Source organism: Ursus arctos, unplaced genomic scaffold (genome assembly GCF_023065955.2).
Source record: "Ursus arctos isolate Adak ecotype North America unplaced genomic scaffold, UrsArc2.0 scaffold_5, whole genome shotgun sequence".
NCBI classification, from domain to species: domain Eukaryota; kingdom Metazoa; phylum Chordata; class Mammalia; order Carnivora; family Ursidae; genus Ursus; species Ursus arctos.
In genome coordinates this window covers 2324677-2348811 of record NW_026623067.1, presented here as the reverse complement: position 1 = coordinate 2348811, position 24135 = coordinate 2324677, and the positions used below count along the sequence as shown (strand labels likewise).

Here is a 24135-nt window from a genome sequence, read left to right as displayed (position 1 = left end):
CTGTCTGCAACTCCAAATAGTTCTACCAGTTGGGGCCATTAATATGCTATAGAGAAGGTAAAGAGGGAAAAACTGGCTTCCAGCACAGCCAAAGCTCTGGAGGCTGTAAAGAACATTCTAGGCTACAATCTGTCACATTCAGCACTCACAGACCACCCCTGCGTCCCACCCTATCCCTTCTGCTGCATTCCTTGAGGCCCCAGGGGTTATCTGTGGACAGCGGCACAGGGTTGTCTTCTACGGAGGCCCCTGCTGCGGCCCCCTCTTCCAGACCCCCTCTCTGTGGGGGGGCGGGGGGAAGCTAACGCACCAGGTCCCCACAGAGCTGCGTCCCCACAGCGAGACTCTGATAGCGGAGTCTTCAGGGGTTTGTCAGCCCTCACTCCAGTTCCCAGTGGCCTCTCAAGGTCCAGACAGGGCAAGCACATGGCGAGCACCGGGCTAGAGGGGGACCCTGGGGACCAGCCTGCTCGCCATCAGGTCACGATGGGATCCAAATAGGACTCATCCCAGAATACAAGAAAATAGACATAAAGGCCTAAAAACCACACATCACACTGAAAGAAATTAAAGACACTGAAATAATGAGGGATGACCTGTGTTCCTGGACTGCAAGACTTAATACTGGCAAGACGCCTCCAAGTGACCTGCACATTCAACGGAATCCATATCACGTTTCCAGCAGCCTCTTTATTCCCCCAGAAACAGGAGAATGGATCCTCAAATCCATTGGAATTGCAAGCAGCCCTGAAGAGCCAGAGCAGTCCTGAAAAAGCAGAATGAAGTTGGAGGACTGACTCCCCTCACCCGTCGCCAGCAGGAATAGAAAATGGTGCGGCCGTGGCGGAGCACAGCCTGGCAGCCCCTCGCCATTCCCCATGTAGAGTTACCCTGGGACTCGCTAGGAGCAGCGACAGGACCCACACGGATCCCTGTGTGTGTGAGCATTCAGAGCAGCACCACGCACAACAGCCGTGGATGAATGCATACACACAACGTGGGCCCCTGTACAACGTGCACCACTCAGCTGCGAACACAGAAGACGGATCTGCCCGCCCGAAAACACAGTGGGAAGTGAGGACAGCAGGCACGGAAGGACATGTGCACGACAGAGAGAAAGCCGCAGGGGCTGGCGCTTCACGGGACCGTCTGGGGTGGGGGCACGGAGGGTGCTACGTGCACCGTCAGTGGGTGAAGTGGCCGTATGTATATGTATTTACTATGATAAAGAAACACCATTCTACAAGACAGCCAGGCACTCAACGGTGAAACCACCGAACGCCAACGTTAACGCTTCGGGTTCGCTTCCAGGCTGACTGGGGAGACGGGAAAGCACCCATTCCCTGGCCCTCGCTGGCCCTCACACTCCTCCCTCCGCAGAGCCCAGCAGCTGCTCTGGAATCCTGTCCACACCACCAGATCCTGAGGCTCCTTGTCTGGCTCTGCCAGCCCATTTGCGTTTCCGGGACAGCGGAGGGAACAGAATGTGGTCCCCCTGGACCACAAGGGAGCCGTCCCTCCACGTGGCCCAGGTTTGTCCCAGCTTTCTCAGCAAAGGCGAAGACCCGCCAGCCCTGCCCGAGACGGCACACGGGCCTGCCCTAGGGTGGGGGCCACAGCCAGCGTAATGCGAGCCCCGCAGGTTGTCCAGTGATTGTGGAGGGAAGCCCGAAGGGGGGGGCACATGAAAGCACAGAGGGGGCCCGGGGCGGGGGTCCGTGACGGCAGGCTTGTGGCTACCAGTGACCAAGGTAACAGCAGAGCAGATGGGAAACCCATGCATGCATCTGGAAGGTACGGCATGATGCTTCCCTGCAAGTCAGCTGGCATCACTGTGCTCGTTCCTGCAGCAGGTGGTGGCCAGGGCAGGTGCACAGCCCACCTGGGAAGCTGGGGTCGACAACAGCAGTGCCAGGACCCCAGTTCCAGTCCAGAGCTTGCCCTGCGACGCACGTCCTTTCACTGAAATGTCAACTGTCGTGGACGTCACAAGTCACTAAGCACGTTTTCCCCATTACCAAGGCTCTTCTTGTGGTTTAGCAGACAACATAGGAACGCTTGTTAATAATTTACAAAGCAACAGGTCTAAGCCACAGCGCGTATCTGGACTGCTTTCAAAGCCATGAATACAAACAGCATGATCACCTCCCCCCCCCCTTGTTGGTGCCCCATCGGTAATGAAAGGAACGAACAACCTGGAAAAGGGCACCAAGAACACCTGAGAACGAAGGGCAGGAATCTGGAATGAGAACATCTGCAGTCCTTCCAAACAGCTCATGAAAGCAAACCCAGCCTCGCCCGCCTGGCACACAGGCTCCGGTGGGTTCCTGGACACACACGGCTCTCTGTCCCCGAGCTCTCTGCACAGCCTGCTCCAGCAAGGTCTCCACATGCCCTCCCGGTCGGTCAGGGCCTCGCTGTGCTGGAAGGCACTGACCCTGCCCGGCATTCTCACCGGCCTCCCCGCATAGCCATCTGCTCTTCCAGGGACATGTCCATTCTGGAACATGTGTTCCTGGAGCAGGGTCTGGGCTGTTGCCACCGCGGATGGGAAGCATGGCAGCGGGTTCCACGGCTGGGACGTCACCCCCATGACTGCACTGGCAGCCACCCAAAGAAGCGGAGATCTGTCATCTCTCCAAAAAGACAGTTAACACACTGAGACCAGGGACAGGTCCTGCACTGATAAGACATTTATTTTGGGCTGAACTGCATGTGTTAAGTCGAATTCTCTTGCATCAATTCGGTGTGGAAGAAATGACACAAGAGGAGACACGTGAACGAGGACAAGCTTGAATACCACGAACAGAGAAGGGAGAGAAGAGCTGAACACGAAAGGTGCTCTCCTCTTCCTACATGAGAAGGAGACAGTATTGTGCAGAGTGTCACAGCTCTGAGCCGGGACCCGCTCAAGAAGGCACAGGCCGGCGGCATCTCCACAGCTGCTCCAGAGCTCCCTCCTGCCACGACCCCACAGTCTGCGACCCCTGTGAGCCAACCCTCGGTCCCTCTGTTAGCTCCCGAGCACTGTGATTACTGCTTACAAAAAGTCACACCTAGAAGGCAGACCGCCTGCCTCCTTAGTCAGAGGAGTGCAGAACCATGACCTAACCCCAACTGCACCAGCGGCGCCCCCCTCCCCACTACGGGGACCCATGACCTAACCCCGAGTGCACCAGCGGCGACCCCTCCCCGCTACAGTGACCCATGACCTGCACCCTGAGTGCACATGCGGTGCCCCCTCCCGCTACAGGGACCCATGACCTGCACCCCGAGTGCACCAGTGGCGCCCCCTCCCCACTACAGGGACCCATGACCTAACCCCGAGTGCACACGCGGCGCCCCCTCCCTGCTACGGGGACCCATGACCTAAACCCCGAGCGCACGCGGCACCCCCTCCCCACTAAGGGGACCCATGACCTGCACCCCAAGCACACACGTGGCGCCCCCTCCCCGCTACAGGGACCCATGACTTGCACCCCGAGCGCACACGTGGCGCCCCCTCTCCACTACGGGGACCCATGACCTAACCCTGAGTGCACACGTGGCACCCCCTCCCCGCTACGGGGACCCATGACCTAACCCCCGAGCGCACGCGGCGTCCCCTCTCCGCTATGGGGACCCATGACTTAACCCCGAGTGCACATGCGGCACCCCCTCCCCGCTACGGGGACCCATGACCTAACCCCCGAGTGTACACACGGCGCCCCTCGTCACGGGGAGGCCAGGAGCGCCTACTGGAGTCCTCCGTGGCCGTGCTGCTGTGTAGGCAGGTCTGGACTGCGGAAAGGAGGCGGCGGGACTAGCCAAAGCAGTGGTGGTGAGGATCTGGCGAGGGAACGTCCCTGGACGCTGGGATGCCCTGAGGGCACCAGGAGCTGCACCAAGCAGGGAGCAGATGCAGATTTCCTAACAAGCAAGGAGCAGCTCTGAGGCAGGAAAGGCCAGCACATCAGACGTGAGATGGTTCAGGGCGCTCCGCCAAACCCATCCCAGCGAATCCGCTTCCTTTCCTGGCCGCCACCGCACGCCCTCCCCGTGAACGGTGGATGCTGCAGTTATGGCCGCTGCGGGGGTCTGGCACAGTGGGAGCTGGCACAGGGCGCAGAGCACACTGGCCCTGGGGAAACCACAGCCGGTCGTCGCTCTCAGCATCCCACTGCAGGGTAAGTCACGGAGACCCATTTCCACGTAACGACGGTAATCGCATCTGCCACAGAAACCACAGCTGAACGGGGGGAGAGGGGGGGCTGGTTCTTGCATTTCTGTTTTCCCCAGAAATTTACCTCATTCCTACTTATGCTGGAGCTTCAACGCCACAGCTAAGAATTCTTCTCTAAATAGGAAACATGTGTTTTACCTCCAGAAGACGATCTCTGGTGGAACTGGGCTGTCCCTGCAGGGAGGAGGACCAGCAGCTGGCTGGTGTGAAGCCCTGCTCTCCCGCGGTGGCTCTCCCCAGCACCACCACTCCGGGGTCACCACTTCCCTACCCTGCGGCCAGCATCCTGACTCACGGCACCCGCTGTTCCCGGCACAGACACCACAGGGCTCACCAACCTGCTGACGACGCTCAGGACCGACCCCACACTCGCACCCTCGTGGAGACGGAGCGTGAGGAAGCTTGCTCTCCTCGGCGCCGCTCCTGTCTTCATCACGACCTCTACCATCCTGGCTTCTAGGGCACAGACGGCTGGTTTGAAACCAGAACAGCCCTCTGGCCACCACCAGAATTAACATACAAAATCCCTACATTTCCCATCAAAAAGCCTTGTTCCCACCTTGGCCTTGACAGAGTGGTGGGACACTCTCGTAGGAGGGTGGGAGAGGGGCCCCAGATCCCAGCAACCTGAGGCGTGTGGGCGCACACCCACCCTCAGGAAAACGGAGGGTTTCCCTTTATAGGATGAGGGTTTTTCAAGCCCTGAAGCTGTGTTCCGGGGTCAATATGTGCATCAAAAGCCATCATTAGTAACCTGCAGAATTTGCTGGTTGCAGCTAGAAAGCAGCTTTTCTGTGGGTCATTACTCAAAGTGACTAAGTTGGACCAGGGGAAAGACTGACCAATCGTGCATATTTAAAATATCCCATAGCAAAGATGAGCGCTTTTTTCCAGAAAGGAAATGGCCAAGCTTAAAGGAGGCCATGCCTATGCAGACACGTCAGTAAAGACTTCTTCTTTAAAAACAGGTTTGAAAGACAAACGGTCTTCCTGTGTGTCCTGGTGGAAGTGTGTGGTGCCAGGGATGACACGGCCTCTCCAAAGCGGAGCCTGGATCCGAAGAAACCATGAGCTAGGAACCAGGGAAACCGAGTCAGGAAGCTGCAAACCAAAACTGCAACAGAGAAACAACGGAGTTTTTCCCACAAATACACTGTGAAGCAAATGAGAAGGACGGAAGGAAGCCGTATCCTAAGAAGCACTTTGCGGAGCGGCTGGCACAGGCCTCACACGGGTTGTGAGCTGAACAGACGCACGGCACACGTCCCTGAATGAGACAGCTGATGTCTGATGAGCTGAGGTGAGCATGGCACGGTATGGGGCTTTTCAACAGTTTTTAAGTTCTAAAGACATGTACGGAGATATCTGTGAATGATGGGATACAAGGTCTAGGCATCTGCTTCAAAACTACTTAAAAAGGAAAAAGAAAAAACACTGTACTGTCCAGCAATAACACAGGAAGACAACCTAAAAGTACTTCTATCAAATATTGTTTAAATTTCTACTTGCCGGACAAAAAGTGGCAAGCGTCCTCAAGAATCCAGTGTCAAACCCTTGAGAGAGATCTGGGAGAGCAAGCACGGTCAGCTGTACACGCACCTGTGGAGCCATGCACACACACGCACAGTACACGCACACACACACAGACACACATAAACACATGCACAGTACACATGTGAACACACAGCACACACACGTACATAAAATGCACCCACAAGACACACAACACACACATGCACATGTGGATGATCTCACCGCACACACACAGCACATGTACAGCACATGCACACACACATACATGTACCACACATGGAGACCGCACACACATGCACGCACAGAGCCCACACGTACATGTGCACATGCACACATTCCACAGGCAGATGCAGCCAGCAGGGTGACTGTGTGGGCACAGGCACACGGGCGTGTGTGCATGTCATGAGACACAGGCACCTGGAATGGGCAGTGCTCTTTCTCTATGTTCTCCAGCTCCAGAGAGCAGACCAAAGTGGGCAGGCACACGGCAGCCCCCATAGACGAGAGGCCAGCATCAGGCAGAGAGGAACTGTGTGTGGGCAGGAAGGAGCAGTCACATGCAGGGGCGAGGCAGCCCCATGAGCGCACGTTACCTGTCTCAGTTCCTGGGCGTCCCCCTCGGAAACGAACGGCTCACTCATCTGCAGCGGAAGCAACTGGCCCTCCTGGCTCCCCGAGCAGGGCTCGCGATGCATGGCACAGTCCATCAGCCCAGACGCTGCAATGGAAAATCAAACAGCAGTGACATCTTCCCGGAGGTGCGAACCACGCAAGAACATTCAGAACTTCATGAGGAGTGACGTGCAAGACTGACAGGGCAGACGCAGTGTCTTCAACTCACCCACCGGTCTGTGGCCTCTGTGCCTACCGGGGTGGTGGGGCTGGTGGGCCCATTGCTCCGAGCTCTGCTACGCCGAGCTGGGGTGGGGGCTGCCTGAGCTCACTCTGACCCCAGCCCAAGCTGCCTCCTTACCATGCTCTGATCAGAGAGGGCACCACTGACCATGGTCTGGGTCTGGCTCTAACTGCTCTTTCAGGAAAGGCCCTTTATCTGTGTGCGGCCATTTTTCTTCTTTGGGGGAAAGGGCTACACGTGTGGAGTATCAAACAGGTCACTTGTGGAACCTGGTGAAATGCACATAAAACACAGTGCTCGAAACCACAGCACCATCTCGTCACCCCACAGAGCGCTGTGGTTCTCCAGAGCACAGGAAATGGCCAGCTGGTCGAGCCAAGCAAAGCTGGCTGTGTGGCCGCATGGAGGTGGGGGTGAGTCAGAGCGCTGCACGTGGCTGGGCCCTGCTCAGGGATATTCCCGGTCACACGGCACCTGCGCCTAGGCAGGCTCCCCGAGGAGCGGAAAGGCAGCCTGGAGATGTGGTGATAACCGAGGGGGCCTCGCATGGCCCGTGGCGGGCTACCTGCCCTTTGTTTAAAGAGCTGACTCCAACCACAACCCTGGCACCACAGGGACCAGAGAAGGGCATCGGTCAGGGCCTGCTGCCTGCATTTTCCCATAATACAAAGCACCTCGGATATGCAGCACAGCCCCGTTCCTGTATTTGGATGCTGGAAAGCAGACAGCTGTCTGGATGCCAGCACCAGCTCCCCCGAGCACGTCTCTGCTTCTGTGGAATGGGAGGCACAGAAGGGCCAACAGGACCCTGGCGGTGGTGAGCAGAACCGCCTGATGAATGCACCATCAGGAAGGGAAGGACCGGGAAAGTGGCCTGGGCCACAGCTCCCCACTGGGCCCAGAGAGCAGAGCCCAGCTGGCCACCCCCAGCACACACACAAATATCTCCTCTACTCGCATTTCTCAAAATAATCCATACAAATCAATACTCCCTGAGGACTGCCTGGCTGAGTAAGGGAAGCATGGCCTCGTTCAGGATAAACGCACGTCGGAGTGAGGACGACACAGAGTTCTCAGGGTCCGGGAATGGAGGAAGGCCCAGGCCAGGTGGAGAGAGCTCAGAAGCCAGTGCCCGAGAACGGGCTGCATGGAGGCAGGACCCCGGGTCCCGGCCTGCCTCTGCTGGAGGAGGCTGGGTGCCGACACCCCCACACTCTGTGTGCGCTGTGACTGGTGCACCCTATGGAGACCCACCACACCGGCAGGGGCATCCAGGAGGCTAGACAAAACCCTTACCATGCATACAGATGTCTGGTTTTCTATTTCCTTCTTTAAGAAAAAGAAAAGCTGATTGCAACCCATCAAACTGACCTCACAGCCTGCGTTCTGAAGTCTCCAAGTCCGTCCCTCTTCCAGCTTCATGAAGGCTTCAATTAGCAAGGGACTTTCCACAGCATGCAACTCAGTGTCGTTCGACCTTATGTGATCTAAGATGTCACTACCTAAACTTCACATAATAGCAAGCACTCTTCTGAAACGGCTGCACAGAGCACCATCAGAGCTAGCTGGAAGGTATGACGGCAGAAACAGCCAACGCACACGTTCCCTACCAGCTATTATTAGCCTCAAGGAAAGGCCAACCGACGCGCACGTTAACAAGCATCAGTGCTAACGCGACGACAGACACTGGTTCTGAGGCCTGGCAGGAGACAGCAAACTCCTCACACAGCCTTGACCCTCCCCTTCCTTGGCTTTTAGTCCCCAGCCTCATGGACTCCTGCTCCAGCCACCCTAGCACCCCATCCTCGGACCCCTAGTTTACTGTAGCCAGCACCCCATCCATGGCCTACTAATACCCCATCCTCAGCCCACGGGTCCTCTGCCCCCAGCACACTGGCAGCCCATCACTGGCACCCTGGCCCTGCCCGCCCTGCACCCCATCTGCACCCATCACACACACAGATGTCCCCCCTGCGCCACTCCATCAGCAGCAACCTTCCCTCATCTGTCGTGGCATCATCCTGCTTGCACACCCTCGGTATTAACGTGCTGGGTACCGCACTGCTTCTCCCAGACCCAGGCCCATGTCGGACTCACACCGGGGCCCAGCCCTGGGCTCCTTCCCCACTGCAGTGGTTTCCGCTCCAAGATCTAGAACTATCTTCTGAAGGGACACACTGACCTTTTTTGAATGTTTAACAAAACAGGTTTTATTTAACCAGAAAGCCGGAATAGAGAATTTTTCTTCCTGGAACACACTAAGTCAGGGGTATTTTTCATGACAAGCTGTGGGGTCAGCAGGCTTACGCCTAGCACAGAGCTCTACACCCCTGGTGCTCTGTGTTGAGACCTGAGTTACCGACTCAGTTACTCCAATGCTCTGAAATATCTTTAAAAAAAATTAACTTCAGTATAAAATGGTTTCTGTCGCTAAAGTCATTAATTATCAGAGTTAAACAAAATCAGCACAAATTGTTCAAGCTACAAGGGAACTTACGGACGATTTCACTTTCCAGGAACAACAGCTGGGCTGGTAGGCAGCTGCGGACACCGGTCTCCTTGACGCATCAGACGCAGACCCCGGGCTCACCAGAAGCTCAGAGCAAGAACCACCAGCCCGGCCCTGAGAGCAGGAGGACCCACCCACCCCAAGCCTGTCTAGTCCTCCTTGTCCCTGGGACCCAAAAGCCTCATCGATGACACAGGGAAGGAAATGCCTCCTCCACCCAGGGACAGACACAGAAGCTTACACAACTGGTGTGGGAAGCCCTTTCAGAAAAAACCACGAAATGTCCAAGCCCTCAGCACGACAGGAAGCATAACAGAGAGGGCTGAACCGGGGAGAGAGCAATGCCAACTAAGCCCAGCTAAACCAAGTACTTGGCCAATGTACCGTGGACCCAAGGGTCCTTGGAAGAGATCAAGTGGGTGGGAGCCACAGCTCCCAGAGGGTCTGCTGGGCTCAGGGGGTGCCCATGTCCTAGTACCCTGGGGGAGTGTCTGGGAGTGGTCAGTGTGGTGTCTGTGTCCTAGTGACCACACGGGTGGGGGGGGTCTGTCTGTGGTCAGCGTGGAGTTCGTGTCCTAGTGACCACATGGGTGGGGGGGTCTGTCTGTGGTCAGCGTGGTGTCTGTGTCCCAGTGACCACACGGGTGGGGGGGGTCTGTCTGGTCAGTGTGGTGTCCATGTCCCAGTGACCACACGGGTGGGGGGGTCTGTCTGTGGTCAGCGTGGAACCTGTGTCCTAGTAACCACATGGGGGGGGGTCTGTCTGGTCAGTGTGGTGTCCATGTCCTAGTGACCACACCGGTGGGAGGGGGTCTGTCTGTGGTCAGCGTGGTATCTGTGTCTTAATGGCCACACAGGTGGGATGTCTGTGGTCGGCGTGGTGTCCATGTCCTAGTAACCACACGGGTGGTGGGGGGTCTGTCTGTGATCAGCATGGAGTCTGTGTCCTAGTGACCACACAGGTGGGGGGGCGTCTGTCTGCGGACATCCTGCTGTCCATGTCCTGGGATTGGAACTCCACCACCTGAAGCCCAAGTCTTCAATGAGCAATCCCGCACAGGGACATCAGTGTCCCAGAGGTGTACTACTGTCACACAGATGTGTGCCCCCGGATGCCTGGGCCTGTTCTGGGTGCTGGAGATGTGGTCATCAAGAGACAAGTGGGGTCTGGTCCGGACGCAGCACGTGTCCCAGTGTGAAAGCACAACTGCTAACCAGAGGGCAAGTGTTGTCTCTTAAATGAGGTGGTCAGAGAAGGCTTCTCTCAAAGGTGGCAGTTGGCAAACAACAAAGACAAAAATAATTACCAGGAATAGCATAACTGCTATACATGGGCCATGCTCTGAAGTCTTCTTCCTAAAACCCATCACCCCAGGACCATGAGACAACATCAGACACAGCACAACTGGGAGACAGTCTACCACAGCTCAGCACTACTCCTACAAGACGTCGAGACCCTCAGAGCAAGCAGAGCCCAGGGAGAGGCCACTCGTCACATGGGATTCCAGATGGGATCCTGGAACAGCCAGCACGAGGCGTCTGGACAGAGTGCGGACAGGCTCGCTAGCTGTGACTGAGGATGGCCGCGGCAGGGGCACTCGGTGTTGAGGTATGGGGGCTCCGGACCAGCCTCCCAGCTCAAGTCGGAAACTACGCTAAGATGGCAAGAGCACTTTAAAGATGCTCTGCAAAAAAGCAGCCATCTTCCACTGCTTTTCCCCAGGGTGGATGCGGCCCACCTATGTCATTCCCAGCCCCCGAAGCCCAGGAGACCCGCAGGGCCAGCTGCTGGCCGGGCCACCGACATACACCACACAGGACTGCGGAGGTCTCTGGAAAGTTCTTCCAGACGCTGACTCAAGGCAGACACAGGTCCTGTGGCAACACTGCCACCTGCTGGCCACATGTTCTACCAAACCGGCTTCTGGAGGAGAGGGGTGAATTTCTGAGATGTCAAGTCATGGTTTCCACCTCCACCGCGCGACAGTGAAAACACAGGTGCTGGCAAACAGCAGCAGAGGCAACAGAGAGGGCCCGCCCCGGCCTCCCGCGGAGTCTCCAGCAAGCCAGACACTGTCCTGCTGTCCTGCTCACAAGCCCACATGCTGGCCTCCTCCCCCGCTCCCCTCCTCACCACCTGCGCCCCTATACACTCCCAGGCCAGGGTGGCCTCACGGAGGAAGGCTGGCACCCCTTGCTCCGTGCAGATGCAGACACACTGTGGGAGGCCCAAGTGAGCACCAGGACGAACACCTGTCTGTCACCGTGGATGGGGTTCCTCTCCTTCCACACACACTGTGACTGTGACTGGTGAGGCCACACATCGAGAATCCAGGTGCTGCTGGGAAGGTGTCTGTGGATGTGGTGGAGGCCCAGCACCGGCTGACTTTATGTGAGGCTCCTCTGAGGAGGAAGATGTGCACCGTGTGGTCAGCAGCGTTGGCCTGTGCCCTTCCTGATGGCGGGCCCTGTGGAATCTGCACCCACCTAGCTTCCCGCCGCTGGACCACAGAGGCCCTGGCACGGACTTCCTGCTCCTTCCAGCCCTGTCTGCACCTGGACACTCGGGGTCAGAGCAGGCCCAGCAGCTTCTTCTCCCCTGTGTGGTGTGTGCTCACATCTGCTACCTGGCTCATGACATTCTGTGCCGTGTCCTCTCTCTGAAACCACCAGGTACACAGAAAACCCACGAATTTGGTGGAGCTCCACGAGAGCAGGGACTGTGGGTGCCTGGCACAGGGAGTTCTCCATCTGCACTAGCAGAACCAATAGCAGAAGGCGTTCTCTGTCGGGCCTACCAGCCCCGGCTCTCCTCACTGCCTGGGCCCCACCCAGCGGCAAACAGCAGGGTGGGGGCTGTCAACGGCCTGGCCTGTGGCCTCTCTCATCAGGGTCTTAGGCTCGCTGGCACTGCCCACCCTTCTCACCCCTTTATGGGCTTCTCAGTCCTGCCTTGAGAGAAGGGCCCCCCCAAAAATTTGGAAATGCCAAGAAATTATGTTTTTACATTAACACTTCCAATACTTTGGTGCTTATGGGGCCACATCTATTTTCAGGTAAATTTCTTTTGCAACATGAAGCCATGTAGAATAACTTCAAAATATTCATGTGCTATGGAACCAGGTGACATATTAGCACTGAAATCAATCACTTCAGAGCAAAAAGAAAGGAGAACAGTAGCAAACATCTCTCTTACTGTAACAGACATCCAGCAATCAAAGTTAATAAGGAAAGACTACCAGCCTGTTCGAAAAATCACAGTAACACAGACATAAGATCACCTATAATAGTACTAATAGAAAATTAGGTATTTTATGACTTTGGGATTTCTTAAGCTGGGTGCAAAAACAAACTTAAGGGGACTTTACCCAATTAAGGATTTCTGTAATGGAGAATGACAGTGGGGCAGAGGTATCGGCAACCTCTAAAGTCAACAAGGGATGCGTCCCTACAACACGGAAGCAACTCCTACAAATCACAAAGAACAAACAAACCCAGGATAGGCAATCCACAGAGAGAACGTGTGAAGCCAGAAAGCAAAGAAGAAGCGTCAGAGGCTCCAGTCACAATCACAGACGTGATGATAAAGACAGCAGCGAGACGCCACTTGACAGCATCAGGACGGCAAACCTGAGACGTCAGATGACCCCAGGCTGCCCTGGGCCAGCCTGGGGCTGGGAGCTGGGACCCTTGCAATCCCCAGGGCCACGCCCAGCTTCATGCTCCCCAAAGAGACACTCGGGAGGAGAGCATGCCTCAGCGTCAGGGGAGGCCTGCAAACCCACAAAAACTATACCGTAGTTTTCAGAGATTGTGATTCCTAAACACGTCCCTGGAAGGTGCGCTGGGATGACCCCAATGGATGCCGAGGTCAGGGGTGGAGGGACTGGACACCCACCAGGGCGGGCAGGTCGATGCCAGTGAGTCACACAGAGGGAAGGGGGAAACGCCTAACGCGGAGCCTTCCTCTGTTCTGAAAGGGCCACCAAGCCCTGCTGACCTCTGGGAAACCACACGGCCCTCAAGTGTGTGATACACCTGAGCTCTGGGACTCACGCACTCTGAGGTGCAGGCACTAAGGAAAAGGTCTGACGTGTTTTCATTTACCGACAAACAGTCACGGGTGCACAGAAACCAGCAGCTGCTCCAAATGACGCAGCACATCAACGGTGGACCACAGGCGCGCTGCGTTTGACCGCGCTCTTGGAGACCAAGGCACAGGCTGCGCCAATGCTCGCTCACCCGCCTGCCAGACGGAGCAGCCCTTCTCTGCTGGGGAAGACGTTCTGGCGCTTCTGGGCGTCAAGGCGCCTTCTAACAACTCCATCTTCTTGCTGAACTGCACCTCCAAAACGGGGATAGCCTCTGGCATCCTGGCAGATATCAGGCGATAAGCTATGTCGGGCTTCCCGATGAACCGCTGGCGGATGCTTATTTCATAAGGCGTGTGAACCTTAATATCATCTATATCTTCCCTTCCAAATCTGTGCATGAGCAAAGAACTCGAGTCATGGATTTCCAACCCAGACACAAGGATGGTGAGACTTCCTGCTTTAACATGAGATGCTGTTCCCTGGGAGATAACAGCAGGAATTCGGACCATGACCCCTTCTTTTCCAAGAGCTTTGGGACTAGCTGTTGAGGTGCCTCCCTTGGGCTTTGTTTCTGCTGGCATCTTCCAAAGCTTGGAGCTAAAGGGCCACCAAGAAGGGGACTCCAGCTCTGTAAGCAACCTAGAAGACCGAACGAAACACAGAAACACAGTCAACTGAGTTTTCATGTTCTCTTGAAAACTGCTTTAGCCTTTATAAAGCAGTTAACCATTTTATAGTGTTCTCTTCCACAAGCACTCCATGAAGCAGAAGCACAGGAATTACTATCTGCATGTCATAGAAAAGAAAACTGAGGCTAAGAGCAGTATCTCTTAGGCTACAGACACAAAGCCCATCAGTAGTAAACACAAACAGGAACACTGTCTTCTGACTAGAATGTTGCCCTTTTCACATTGGACCCTGGGTAATTCTGACTCAAAATAAATCCTGACCTTAATCTGCAAGGAGCTGTCTAATGGAACTTTCTGCAGTAATCTGTCCTGTCCATTGTGGTGACAAGCACATGTGGCTACTGGACACCCAGAGTGTGGCTGATATAATGGCGGACTGAATTTTTAATTTAACTATACGTGGCTAGTGGCTAGCACACTGGATGGCACCACTGTAAAATACCTGCGAATAACACCAAGGGATCTACCCTGGAGCCGAAAAAATGGAAGCAGGAAAGAAAAAGCAAAGGAACAAAGATCAAACACTATCAACAGAAAATAAATATCAAGATGGTGGGGTTAGACTCAACCGTATTAGCAATTATACTAAATGTAAACAGACCAGATCCTCTCATTTAAAGGCAGATTGTCAGCCTGGATTAAAGAAAAAACCAACAAGACACAGCTATTATCTTGTTTACAAGAGACACTGTGAAATATACAGACACAGAAATATCAAAAGCAAAAAGACTGGAAAAAAGATATATTGTACCAAAAGTAAACTCTAAGACAGGGAGTGTTACCAGGGATAAAGACAGACAATGCATAATAAGACGAGAGTCAATTTGACAAAAAGATTTAATACTAAACGTGTACCTCTAACAAAATTTCAAAATTCAGCAAGCAAAAATTAACCAAACTAAAAGGAGAAATAGACAATCACAGTTGGAGATTTTAACAAATGTCTCTCCATAATTAATACAGCCAGAAGACAAAAACGATTAGTAAGAGTATAAACACTATTTAATCCACTCAGCCTGACTGATATTTATGGAAACATCACCCAACCGCTGAAGGCACACTCTTTTAAAGGGTATTCAGAACATTAAGAAAAGAGTATAACACATCTCAATTAAATTTCAAGTATTGAAATCCTACAGAGAATACCATCTGTCCCCAAAGAAATGAACTTTGAAATTAATGACAAAAGACTAATAGAAAATCCTCAAATATCTGGAAATTAAGCACAATTCTAAATAAAGGGAATTGGAAAATATCTGAAGTGAATGAAACAAAACAATATGCAGGAAATGGCAGGATGCAAATAGAGCACTCGGGGTATTTGAAAACTTCTTAGAAAGGTTTGAAATCAGTGATTTAAGCTTCTGTCACAAAAAGTTATAAATTAAACCCAAAGTAGAAGAACAGAAAAGCAGAAATCAATGAAATTGAAAAGAGAAAAAAGAAAATATTAACAAAGTCAAAAGTTGGTTCTTTGAAGTAATTTTTAAAAATTAAACCCTTACAATAAATGATCAAGAATAAAACAAAGAGGGGGTGCCTGGGTGGTTCCATCGGTTAAGCTTCTGCCTTTGGCTCAAGTCATAATCTCAGGGTCCTGGGATGGAGCCCCCAATAGGCTCTCTGCTCTGTGGGGAGCCTACTTCTCCCTTTTCCTCTGCTGCTCCCCCTGCTTGTGCTCTCTTGCTCTCTGTCAGAAAAATAAAATATTAAAAAAAGAATAAAACAAAGAGAATGCATATTAACCAATATCAGGAATAAAAAAGGAGGCATCACCATAGATCCTTTAGCCCTTGAAAGACTTTTAGGGGATATCATACCCAACTTTATACCAATAAATGGGACAGCTTATATGAAATAGACAAAATACTCAAAACACCCAAACTTTCAAAACTGAAGCAAGAAGTAGTATAAGAATATGAATGCCCATAATGAAATGGCAGCAAGAGAAATTTAGAAAAAATCTCATTTACAAATGTACCAAAAATAATAAAATACCTTAGGGATAAATTTAACCAAGGAAGTCAAAGACTTGTAATCTGAAAACTATCAGACATTGATAAAAACAAAACAAAACAAAACAAAAAAAAACCCTGAAGATGACACAAATGGAAATATATACCATGCTCATGGACTAGAATAATTAATATTGTTCAAATGTCCACACTACCCAAAGCAATCAACAGATTTAATGCAATCCCTATCAAAATACGAAGAGCATTTTTTACAGAACTAGAACAAATAATACTAAAATTTGTATGGAACCACAAAAGACCTCAACTAGCCAATGCGATCTTGAGAAATAAGAATAAAGCTGAAGGTCTCACAATCCCAGATTTCAGGATATACTACAAAGTTGTAGTAATCAAAACAGTACACTACTGGCATAAAAACAGACACACAGATCAAACGAATAGAAGAAAGCCCAGAAATACATCTACAATTAATCTATGACAAAGGAGGCAAAAATATACAAGAGGGAATGGACAGTCTCTTCAACAAATGGTGTTGTGAAAACTAAACAGTCACATGCGAAAGAATGAAACAGGACCCTTTCTTATACCATACACAAAAATTAGCTCAAATGGATTAATGGATTAAATGTGAGACTTGAATCCATAAAACTCCTAAAAGAAAACATATACAGTAAAATCGCCTGGACATCAGCCTTAGTAACATATTAATGGATATGTCTCTTTAGGCAATTGAAACGAAAGTGAAAACAGACTGTTGGGACTACATCAAAATAAAAAGCTTCTGCACACCAAAGGAAATCACTGACAAAACGAAAAGGCAATCTACTGAATGGGAAAAGATATTTGTAAATGATACATCTGATAAAGGGTTAATGTCCAAAATATATAAAGAACTTATGCAATTCATCACCAAAACAAACAAACAGACAAACAATCCAATTAAAAAATGGGCAAGGATCTGAATAGGCATTTTTCCAAAGAAAGGGGGGGTAATCAGAGGGGTGAGTGAAGCATGAGAGACTATGGACTCTGGGAAACAAACTGAGGGCTTCAGAGGGGAGGGGGCTGGGGGAATGGGATAGACTGGTGATGGGTAGTAAGGAGGGCACGTATTGCATGGTGCACTGGGTGTTACACGCAAATAATGAATCATCGAATTTTACATCAGAAACCAGGGATGTACTGTATGGTGACTAACAATATAATAAAAAAACATTAAAATAAAAAAAAAGAAGCCAATAAAATCAGAAAAAAAATAGTGCAGTTTAAGTCACAATGGAATTCTGAAATAATATTCAGGTAACTTAGAGGAGGCAGGGGGAAAAAAGAAACGAACAACAGAGGGAACAAGTAACACAAAAAATAAAACAGCAGATCTAAGTGTTTTTACACCACACTAATAATTACATTGCTAGGATGGCAAAACTGTTCCAGACTCAGTCCAATTTCTATCAAAATCCCAGCTGGCTCTTGTGCAGAAACTGGCCAGTTAATCCTAAAATTAGAAAGAAAATGCAAGGGACCCAGAACAGCCAAAACGATCTTGAAAAAGAAGAATGAAGTTGGTGGGCTCCCACTACGTGAGTGCAAAGCTTACTACAAAGCTACGGAAATGAAGATGATGTGGTACTCCCGTAAGGTCACACACATGGATCAGTGATAGAAAGTCTAGAAACAAACCTTGACGCGTAGGGTCAACTGGTCTCCAACAAGGACAACAAGACAATTCAACGGGGAAACACTGAATTGAAAGACTGCTGAGACCACTGGTATCCACATACAAAGAAAAGAAGTTGGGCCTATTTCTCACGCCATAAACTCCAAGTGGATCACAGACCTAAACAGAAAGGCTAAAAAGGAGTAAACCTCTGTGACTTTGGACTAGGCAATGAATCAGATAGGGCACCGAAAGCAAATGATGAAAAAAAAATAGATACACTGGACCTCATCAAACTTTAAATCCTTTAGGCTTGCACCCAGCCAGGTCTGGGCCACAGGCACGGAGGTGCAGTCAGGCCCTGGGGTCCCGATGACCCGAGGAGGAGCTGAGGACACGGTCACGAAGAGGGCCTGGCGCACCTCTGCTACAGTCGTCTGCCACGGTTGGACTGTGTGCTCCAGGGAGGTAAGTGTGCTTGGCAGTGTCTGAAGGAGGGCAACTGCAAAGCTCTGAAATGCTCATTTTTTGAATGTAAAAGATCCATGTTGGATGCCAGATCAAGATCAGGAGGAAGAAAAGGACATTTGGTACTATTATGTTGAAACCAAAATAAAAACAACAAAGGATTTTCTCTGGTCACTTAAAACAGAGAAGCCAAAATAGGACACAGATGTTTTGCTACATCTGTTGGGTTGGACCAGTTTTTCCCACCACGAACATGGGAGAAGGTGGATGAGTTCTGGTTTTGAATGTGTATAAAATAAATGATTCTCCTGCTCTAGGTTATTTTAAGAAGAAAAAAATTAATTGAACACTTATGAGCAGGGAGCATCATAACGTGTTTTGAGAATTGTTCTAAAGCACAAAAGTGGGGCGACTGGATGGCTTAGTCCATAGAGCATGCAACTCTTGATCTTGGGGTCATGAGTTCAAACCCTACATTTGACATAGAGATTACTTTTTAAAAAATCTAAAGCAGAAAAAGTGGGAAGATTGTTATTTTCAAACTTGACTCTTCGACCAAATGATACAACTTGTCCATCCTTTATGAATATTATGAATGCCACTGATGGGACTTAAAATTGAAAACATGCAGTCTGAGGAGAAAATGTCTATTGGGAAAGTTTAGGATAAAACTTTTTTTACTCAATCTGTCCTATTTAGTTCGAAAATAAATTGTGTTTGATTCCTTGGGAAAAAATTCTCTGCTTCAAAAAATATCTGCAAGAAAGTAAAATGGGGGCACTTGGGTGGCACAGTTGGTTAAGCGTCCAATTCTTGATTTCGGCTCTTGATCATGATCTGAGGGTCGTGGGACTATGGCCCCCTGGGCTCATGGCTTTGTGCTCAGTGGGGTGTCTGCTTAAGATTCTCTCTCTCCCTCTCCCACCGTCCCTCCCCATTCCACGTCTAAAATAAATAAATAAATAAATCTTAAAAAAAAAAAAAAAAAGAAAGAAAACGACAATCCACAGAAAGGGAGCATAATTTTCTAATCATGTATCTAATAAAGGGAGTTCTATCCAGAATATATAAAGAACTCTTACAAACTCCATAATAAAAACACAACCGCATAAAAAAATGGTCAAAGAATCTGAAAACAAAATATACATATGGAAAGAAAGCATATGAAAAGATGCTCATTATCACTAGGAAAATGAAAGTCAACCCCCCCAGTGAGAGCTACCTCATACCCACTGAGAGAGTTATAATGAAAAAGACCAATGATGATAACAAGTACTGTGAGGTTGTGGAGAAACTGGAGCCCTCATGCATTACTGGTGATGTAAAATGGTGCAGCCACTTCGGAAAACAATTGGTCAGTTTCTCAAAATGTTGAAGAGACCCAGCAATTTCCCTCCCAAGGGGAATGAAAACAAATGTGCACAGCAGCACTATTCATAATAGCAGCAAAGCAGAAACTACAAAACGCCAGAAAATAAAGCAACAGGGTGTCTGGCTGGCTCAGTCAGTACAGCACATGACTCTTGATCTCAGGGTTGTGAGTTCAAGCCCCATGTTCGGCATGGAGCCTACTTAAAAAAAAAGGAACACAGTACTGGTATATCTTACAAGGATGAACCCCGACAACATGAGGCATGCGTGATCTCTCCAGAAGAGACAGGGCTATGCAGAAAGAGAGGTCAGTGCTGACCTGGGCAGGGTGAGAACAGAGTGACTGCCAAAGGGCCTGGGGCAACTTCTGGGGGTGACAGAAATGTCCTAAAATTGGACTATAGTGATGTCTGCACAACTCTGTAAATTTACTAAAAATCACTGAATTGTTCACATACAATGAGTAAATTTTATGGTATGTAAATTAGAAGGCTGTTCTAAAGAATCTATGAAGGCACCTCAGAATAAAACATCAGAATATCTAGGATGGGGGGTGGGGAACAGTAGCCACAATCCTACACAACTTAGCAATAACATACACTAGGAACACAATGGAAAACATCCTCAGACTGCTGAGCTACATTGGGCTCAACTGTGAAGAGCCAAACCACCATTCAGGGGTGCCATTTTCCAACATCTGAACACCGAGGCCATACTATTTACTCAGACACCAATGAAAATACAACCAAACTAATTACAACTAGATTCCAGCAAACTCCTGATATCTAAACTGGCTTACCAACTTGTCTGCATTTCATTTAAAGAGAGACGAGGAATATGGAAGTAGTAAGCATATAATCCAGAATTTTAATGTATATAAACAAATTTGTTTTCTAGAAGTTCTATGGGGCCCTTTTGCTGCTTTTGATCATGGAGAGGCCAGCACATGGGTTTCAATTATCATGAACTGAAGCAGCTTTCCAGCCAGAGGGAATTCAAAGAGACAAGCCCTATTTCCTTTTCGCCTCCTGGGAGCCAGACGTCTAAGAACATCTTGGCTAGTTCACTAGCTGAACCGAGAGACAAGGGAAGAGAAACTTCAAAGACCATACACAACAAGAAAGGCATGGCTCACAAAAATAGTTTGGAAAAGACACAAAGGTCAGCCCCAACCCTCAAAAGCAAAGACCACCAATTCCCAAGGAATAGGAAAATTAGGTTTGCAGAGTAAATCAGTCAGCTCCGGCTTCTGTAACAAATACCACAAACCACATGGCTTGAGCAACACACTGATTTCTCGGTTATGGAGACTGGGAAGTTCAAGATTAGGGCACCAACAGACTCAGTTTTGGGGGACAGCTCTCTCTCTAGCTTGGAGATGGCTGCCTTCTGGTGTCCTCACACAGCAGAGAGATCTCTAGCCTCTTCCTTTTATCCCACTGTGGGGGCTCCACTCCCATGACCTCATCTAAACCTAATCACTTCCCAAAGACCCTGCCCGAGGGGTCAGAAAAACTGACCAGAGAGATTCAACAGCATATTTGACCAGGGAGAACACAGAATCACTGAATTTGAGGATAATACCTTTGAAATTACCCAGTTTGAGGGGCAGAAAGAAAAAAGAGGGAAGAAAAATGAACAGAGCTTAAAGGACCCGTGGGATATCATCAAACATCCACAAATGCATTATAGGATCGACATCCCAGATGGACAAGAGAGAGAAAGGGACAGAAAATTAATCTGAGGAAACAATGGTTGAAAACTTCCCAAATCTGATGAAAGACATGAATGTACACATTCAAGAAGCTCAACAACCCCCCAGAAGGATAACTTAAAAAGATCCACACCGAGGGACATTACAGTTAAAGTGTTGAAACCCAAAGACAAAAACAGAGTTTTGAAAGCAGGAAGAGACAAGTGACCTGCCACATTCAAGAGATTCACAGTAAGAAGTGGTCCAATGTAATCAATCCACCAGCCACCAAGCAGCTGGCTGAACAGCCTCGAGAATGAAGCCACACTGGAGACTCGGGGTTGGTCTCCAGATTGGGCATGCAGTGGTGGCCGTGGCCAGGCTGGCCTTGGTGAGGTGAAGTCCATGTTGCTGAGCCCCATCATAACTTCCATCTCTGTCACCATGGCCACTTTGCTCATGGGCCCACTGGGCAACTGCAGGAGATGCGGGGGAAATAGGCTGACTGGTATCCAGAGAAGAGGTCATCCTATCCACCTGATTATCACAATCCTCTGCTGAAGAGACTCTGGTGGGCATTCACATGGGATATATCTTTGTCTTTTGTCCCACTCAGAGAAGTCTATCAACATATTTCTACCCCAGACCTCCTTGTCATGAAGTTTCCAATTCCCCAAACATCCAGCCAAACCACTGGCCACAGCTAATCAGTATGCGGCCTCTGGCCATTCCTCCTTCCAAGGAAACTGTTGAGCAGAGTACCGCACAATGGTCACCAATCTCAGGGGACTTCAAACACTTCTGCTCACAGCATCTTGGTATTGGAGTTACCACAGAACACAACATGGTCAAGCACTGGATGGAGCAATGCCTTACCCAGCTTTACTCACATAGAGAAGAGACAGAACAAAATCAGTTCCAGTAGTAGGCACTGGTCCCTCGTGGCCAGAAGGTGCCCCTGGCAGCCAAAGTAGGTTAACTGGCTTATGTACATCCCTCTAATGCTGCAGTTCAGGGACTATCCCCCCTCCAACCATGGAGTCTGAAATCCAGAAGGCTGGGGCTGTGCCTAAGAGCCACCGACACGCATGCTTCTGCAGAACAAAAGAGAACTGGTTGAGCTTGTAACAGAGAAAGCTATTTCCATACTAGGGGATAAGCCTACACAGGCTGTGTGTTCCAGCCCTAAAACCCATTCTCATGAGGCTGAGAGTGAGTCAAAAGACGATGCACAAGACTGCCTTCCCAACATGATGAATTTCCAGGTGCATGGCTTGAAGTTCTGCCCACTGGGAGGATTTCTGGGGGATGCCTGCAAATTGCACAAAACCATCTGTAAACCAATCTCCACTATTTCCCTCCTCAGTCAACTAACTGTAGGGCACTCCCCGTGTAGGGAATGTGCCCCAGGTGCAGACTGGGAGAGAAAAGGCGGTACGGCAGGAGTGGGGGCCATGTGACCTAGTCTGTGCTTCAGGGCCTGCTTAAGCCTGATCTCCTGTATCCCACTGTCATTTGATGACAGGGTGTCATGGTGCATGCCCTACTTCATGGCTTGGTGGGTCAAACAACACCCACTTCATGAAGAACAGCTCAGATCACGTGATAATTTGATTGTCCATGGTCAAGTGTTCAGTCTCTACAAAGGCCCAGAAGCGGGCCAAGATCTGTTTCTTAAAAAAAAAAAAAAAAAAAAAAAAAAGTTGTCCATAGAGGACAGCAGGACTTTGCTGCAAAACCCTACGGGCACACACTGTGACTCCCTATGAAGGTCCACCGAAGGCTGCAAAGAGCACCCGTCTACCACAGATACTTGGAGCACCACTGGATCTGCTGGATCACGTGGCCCAAGGGGCACCTGGACGTGCTGCAGAGCCTTCTTGCTCTGGGCCCCGCTCAAAACCACCGACTTTTCCAGTCACTTGGTAAACGGGCCAGAGTAGCACACCCAAACGAGGACTACGCTGTTTCCAAAAGTGCTAAGGGGCTCACTAGGCACTGTGTCTCTGTTTTGTTTTGTTTAGATTTTATTTATTTATTTATTTATTTAAGACAGAGACAGAGAGTACGCAAGCATGTGTGTGAGTGGGGGGAAGAGCAGAGGAGGAGGGAGAGGGCAAGAATCTCAAGCAGACTCCCGACTGGGTGTGGAGCCCCACGTGGGGCTCAATCTCAGGACCCTGAGATCACGACCTGAGCTGAAACCAGGAGTTGGATGCCTCACTGACTGAGCCACCCAGATGCCCCCACTGTGTCTTCTTTTTGGTTGTAGGAAAAGCCAGGTGCAAAAACCTATCCTTCACCATAAAAAAGATACTTCAGCAAGCCCCACTCCACTGGATCCCTAGAAATTTCAAAGAGGAGGAAAGTCTCTAATTTCTGTCAAACTTCTTTCCCACCTTCTGACATGCAAACATCTTTCCAGTGCATCTAGAGTAGCTGCTACTTCTTACTCGATCCAGTCCGCATGGTATCCACCATGGAATGGGCCAGGATGCTATCCTGTGAAGGGAAAGACAGTCAAGGGCCCTGTGACGCAAAGCGTGACACAGGGCTGGAGAGCTGGTGTACCCCTGAGGTGGGCCGACGCGGACGCGTTGATGGTCTTGTGGCTGAAAGCAAGCTGATCTGGTGGTCCTTGCTAATAGCATGGAAAGAGAGCACCTGCCAGACCGACCACTGCAAGCAGGTTCTCGAGGATGTGCTTGTTTGCTCAAGCACCTGGAACAGCAAGTGCAGTTAGAGCACCACCTGGTAGGTGTAAGACAATCGTCCTTGTTCTGCACAACTGAGTGAGTGAGCTGAGTGCAGACCATGCAGGGCTCGCTATCCATGAACCCTTCCCGTCCTTGATGGGGGCACTGATCTCTGAAACCCCTCCAAGAATGGTTTACTATTCTAGGCAGCCCAGAGGCTCCCACTTGGCCCTGGCCACCAGAATAGCCCTCACTGCACAAGTCAGGGAACCAGTGTGTGATTCTGCCAGCTGCAGAATGATGTGTTCTAGGACTGGGAAAATAGCCCTGGGATGGGTTCAGAGCCTACTGGGCCCACTGTGAGACTGTGA

At 50.4% G+C, this 24135-nt stretch overlaps 1 protein-coding gene across 1 annotated transcript in view; it reads right to left on the bottom strand.

Moving 5' to 3' along the window:
- The window catches only part of SNAP47 (synaptosome associated protein 47), a 40127-nt gene that overhangs the window by 5382 nt on the left and 10610 nt on the right, over nucleotides 1-24135 (bottom strand). The window contains exons 3-4 of the mRNA XM_026488576.4: nucleotides 13363-13853; nucleotides 6349-6473 (exon numbers count right to left, since the gene is read on the bottom strand). Coding sequence (XP_026344361.2) covers nucleotides 6349-6473; nucleotides 13363-13853 — 616 coding nt within the window. The remainder of the gene's footprint in view (nucleotides 1-6348; nucleotides 6474-13362; nucleotides 13854-24135) is intronic.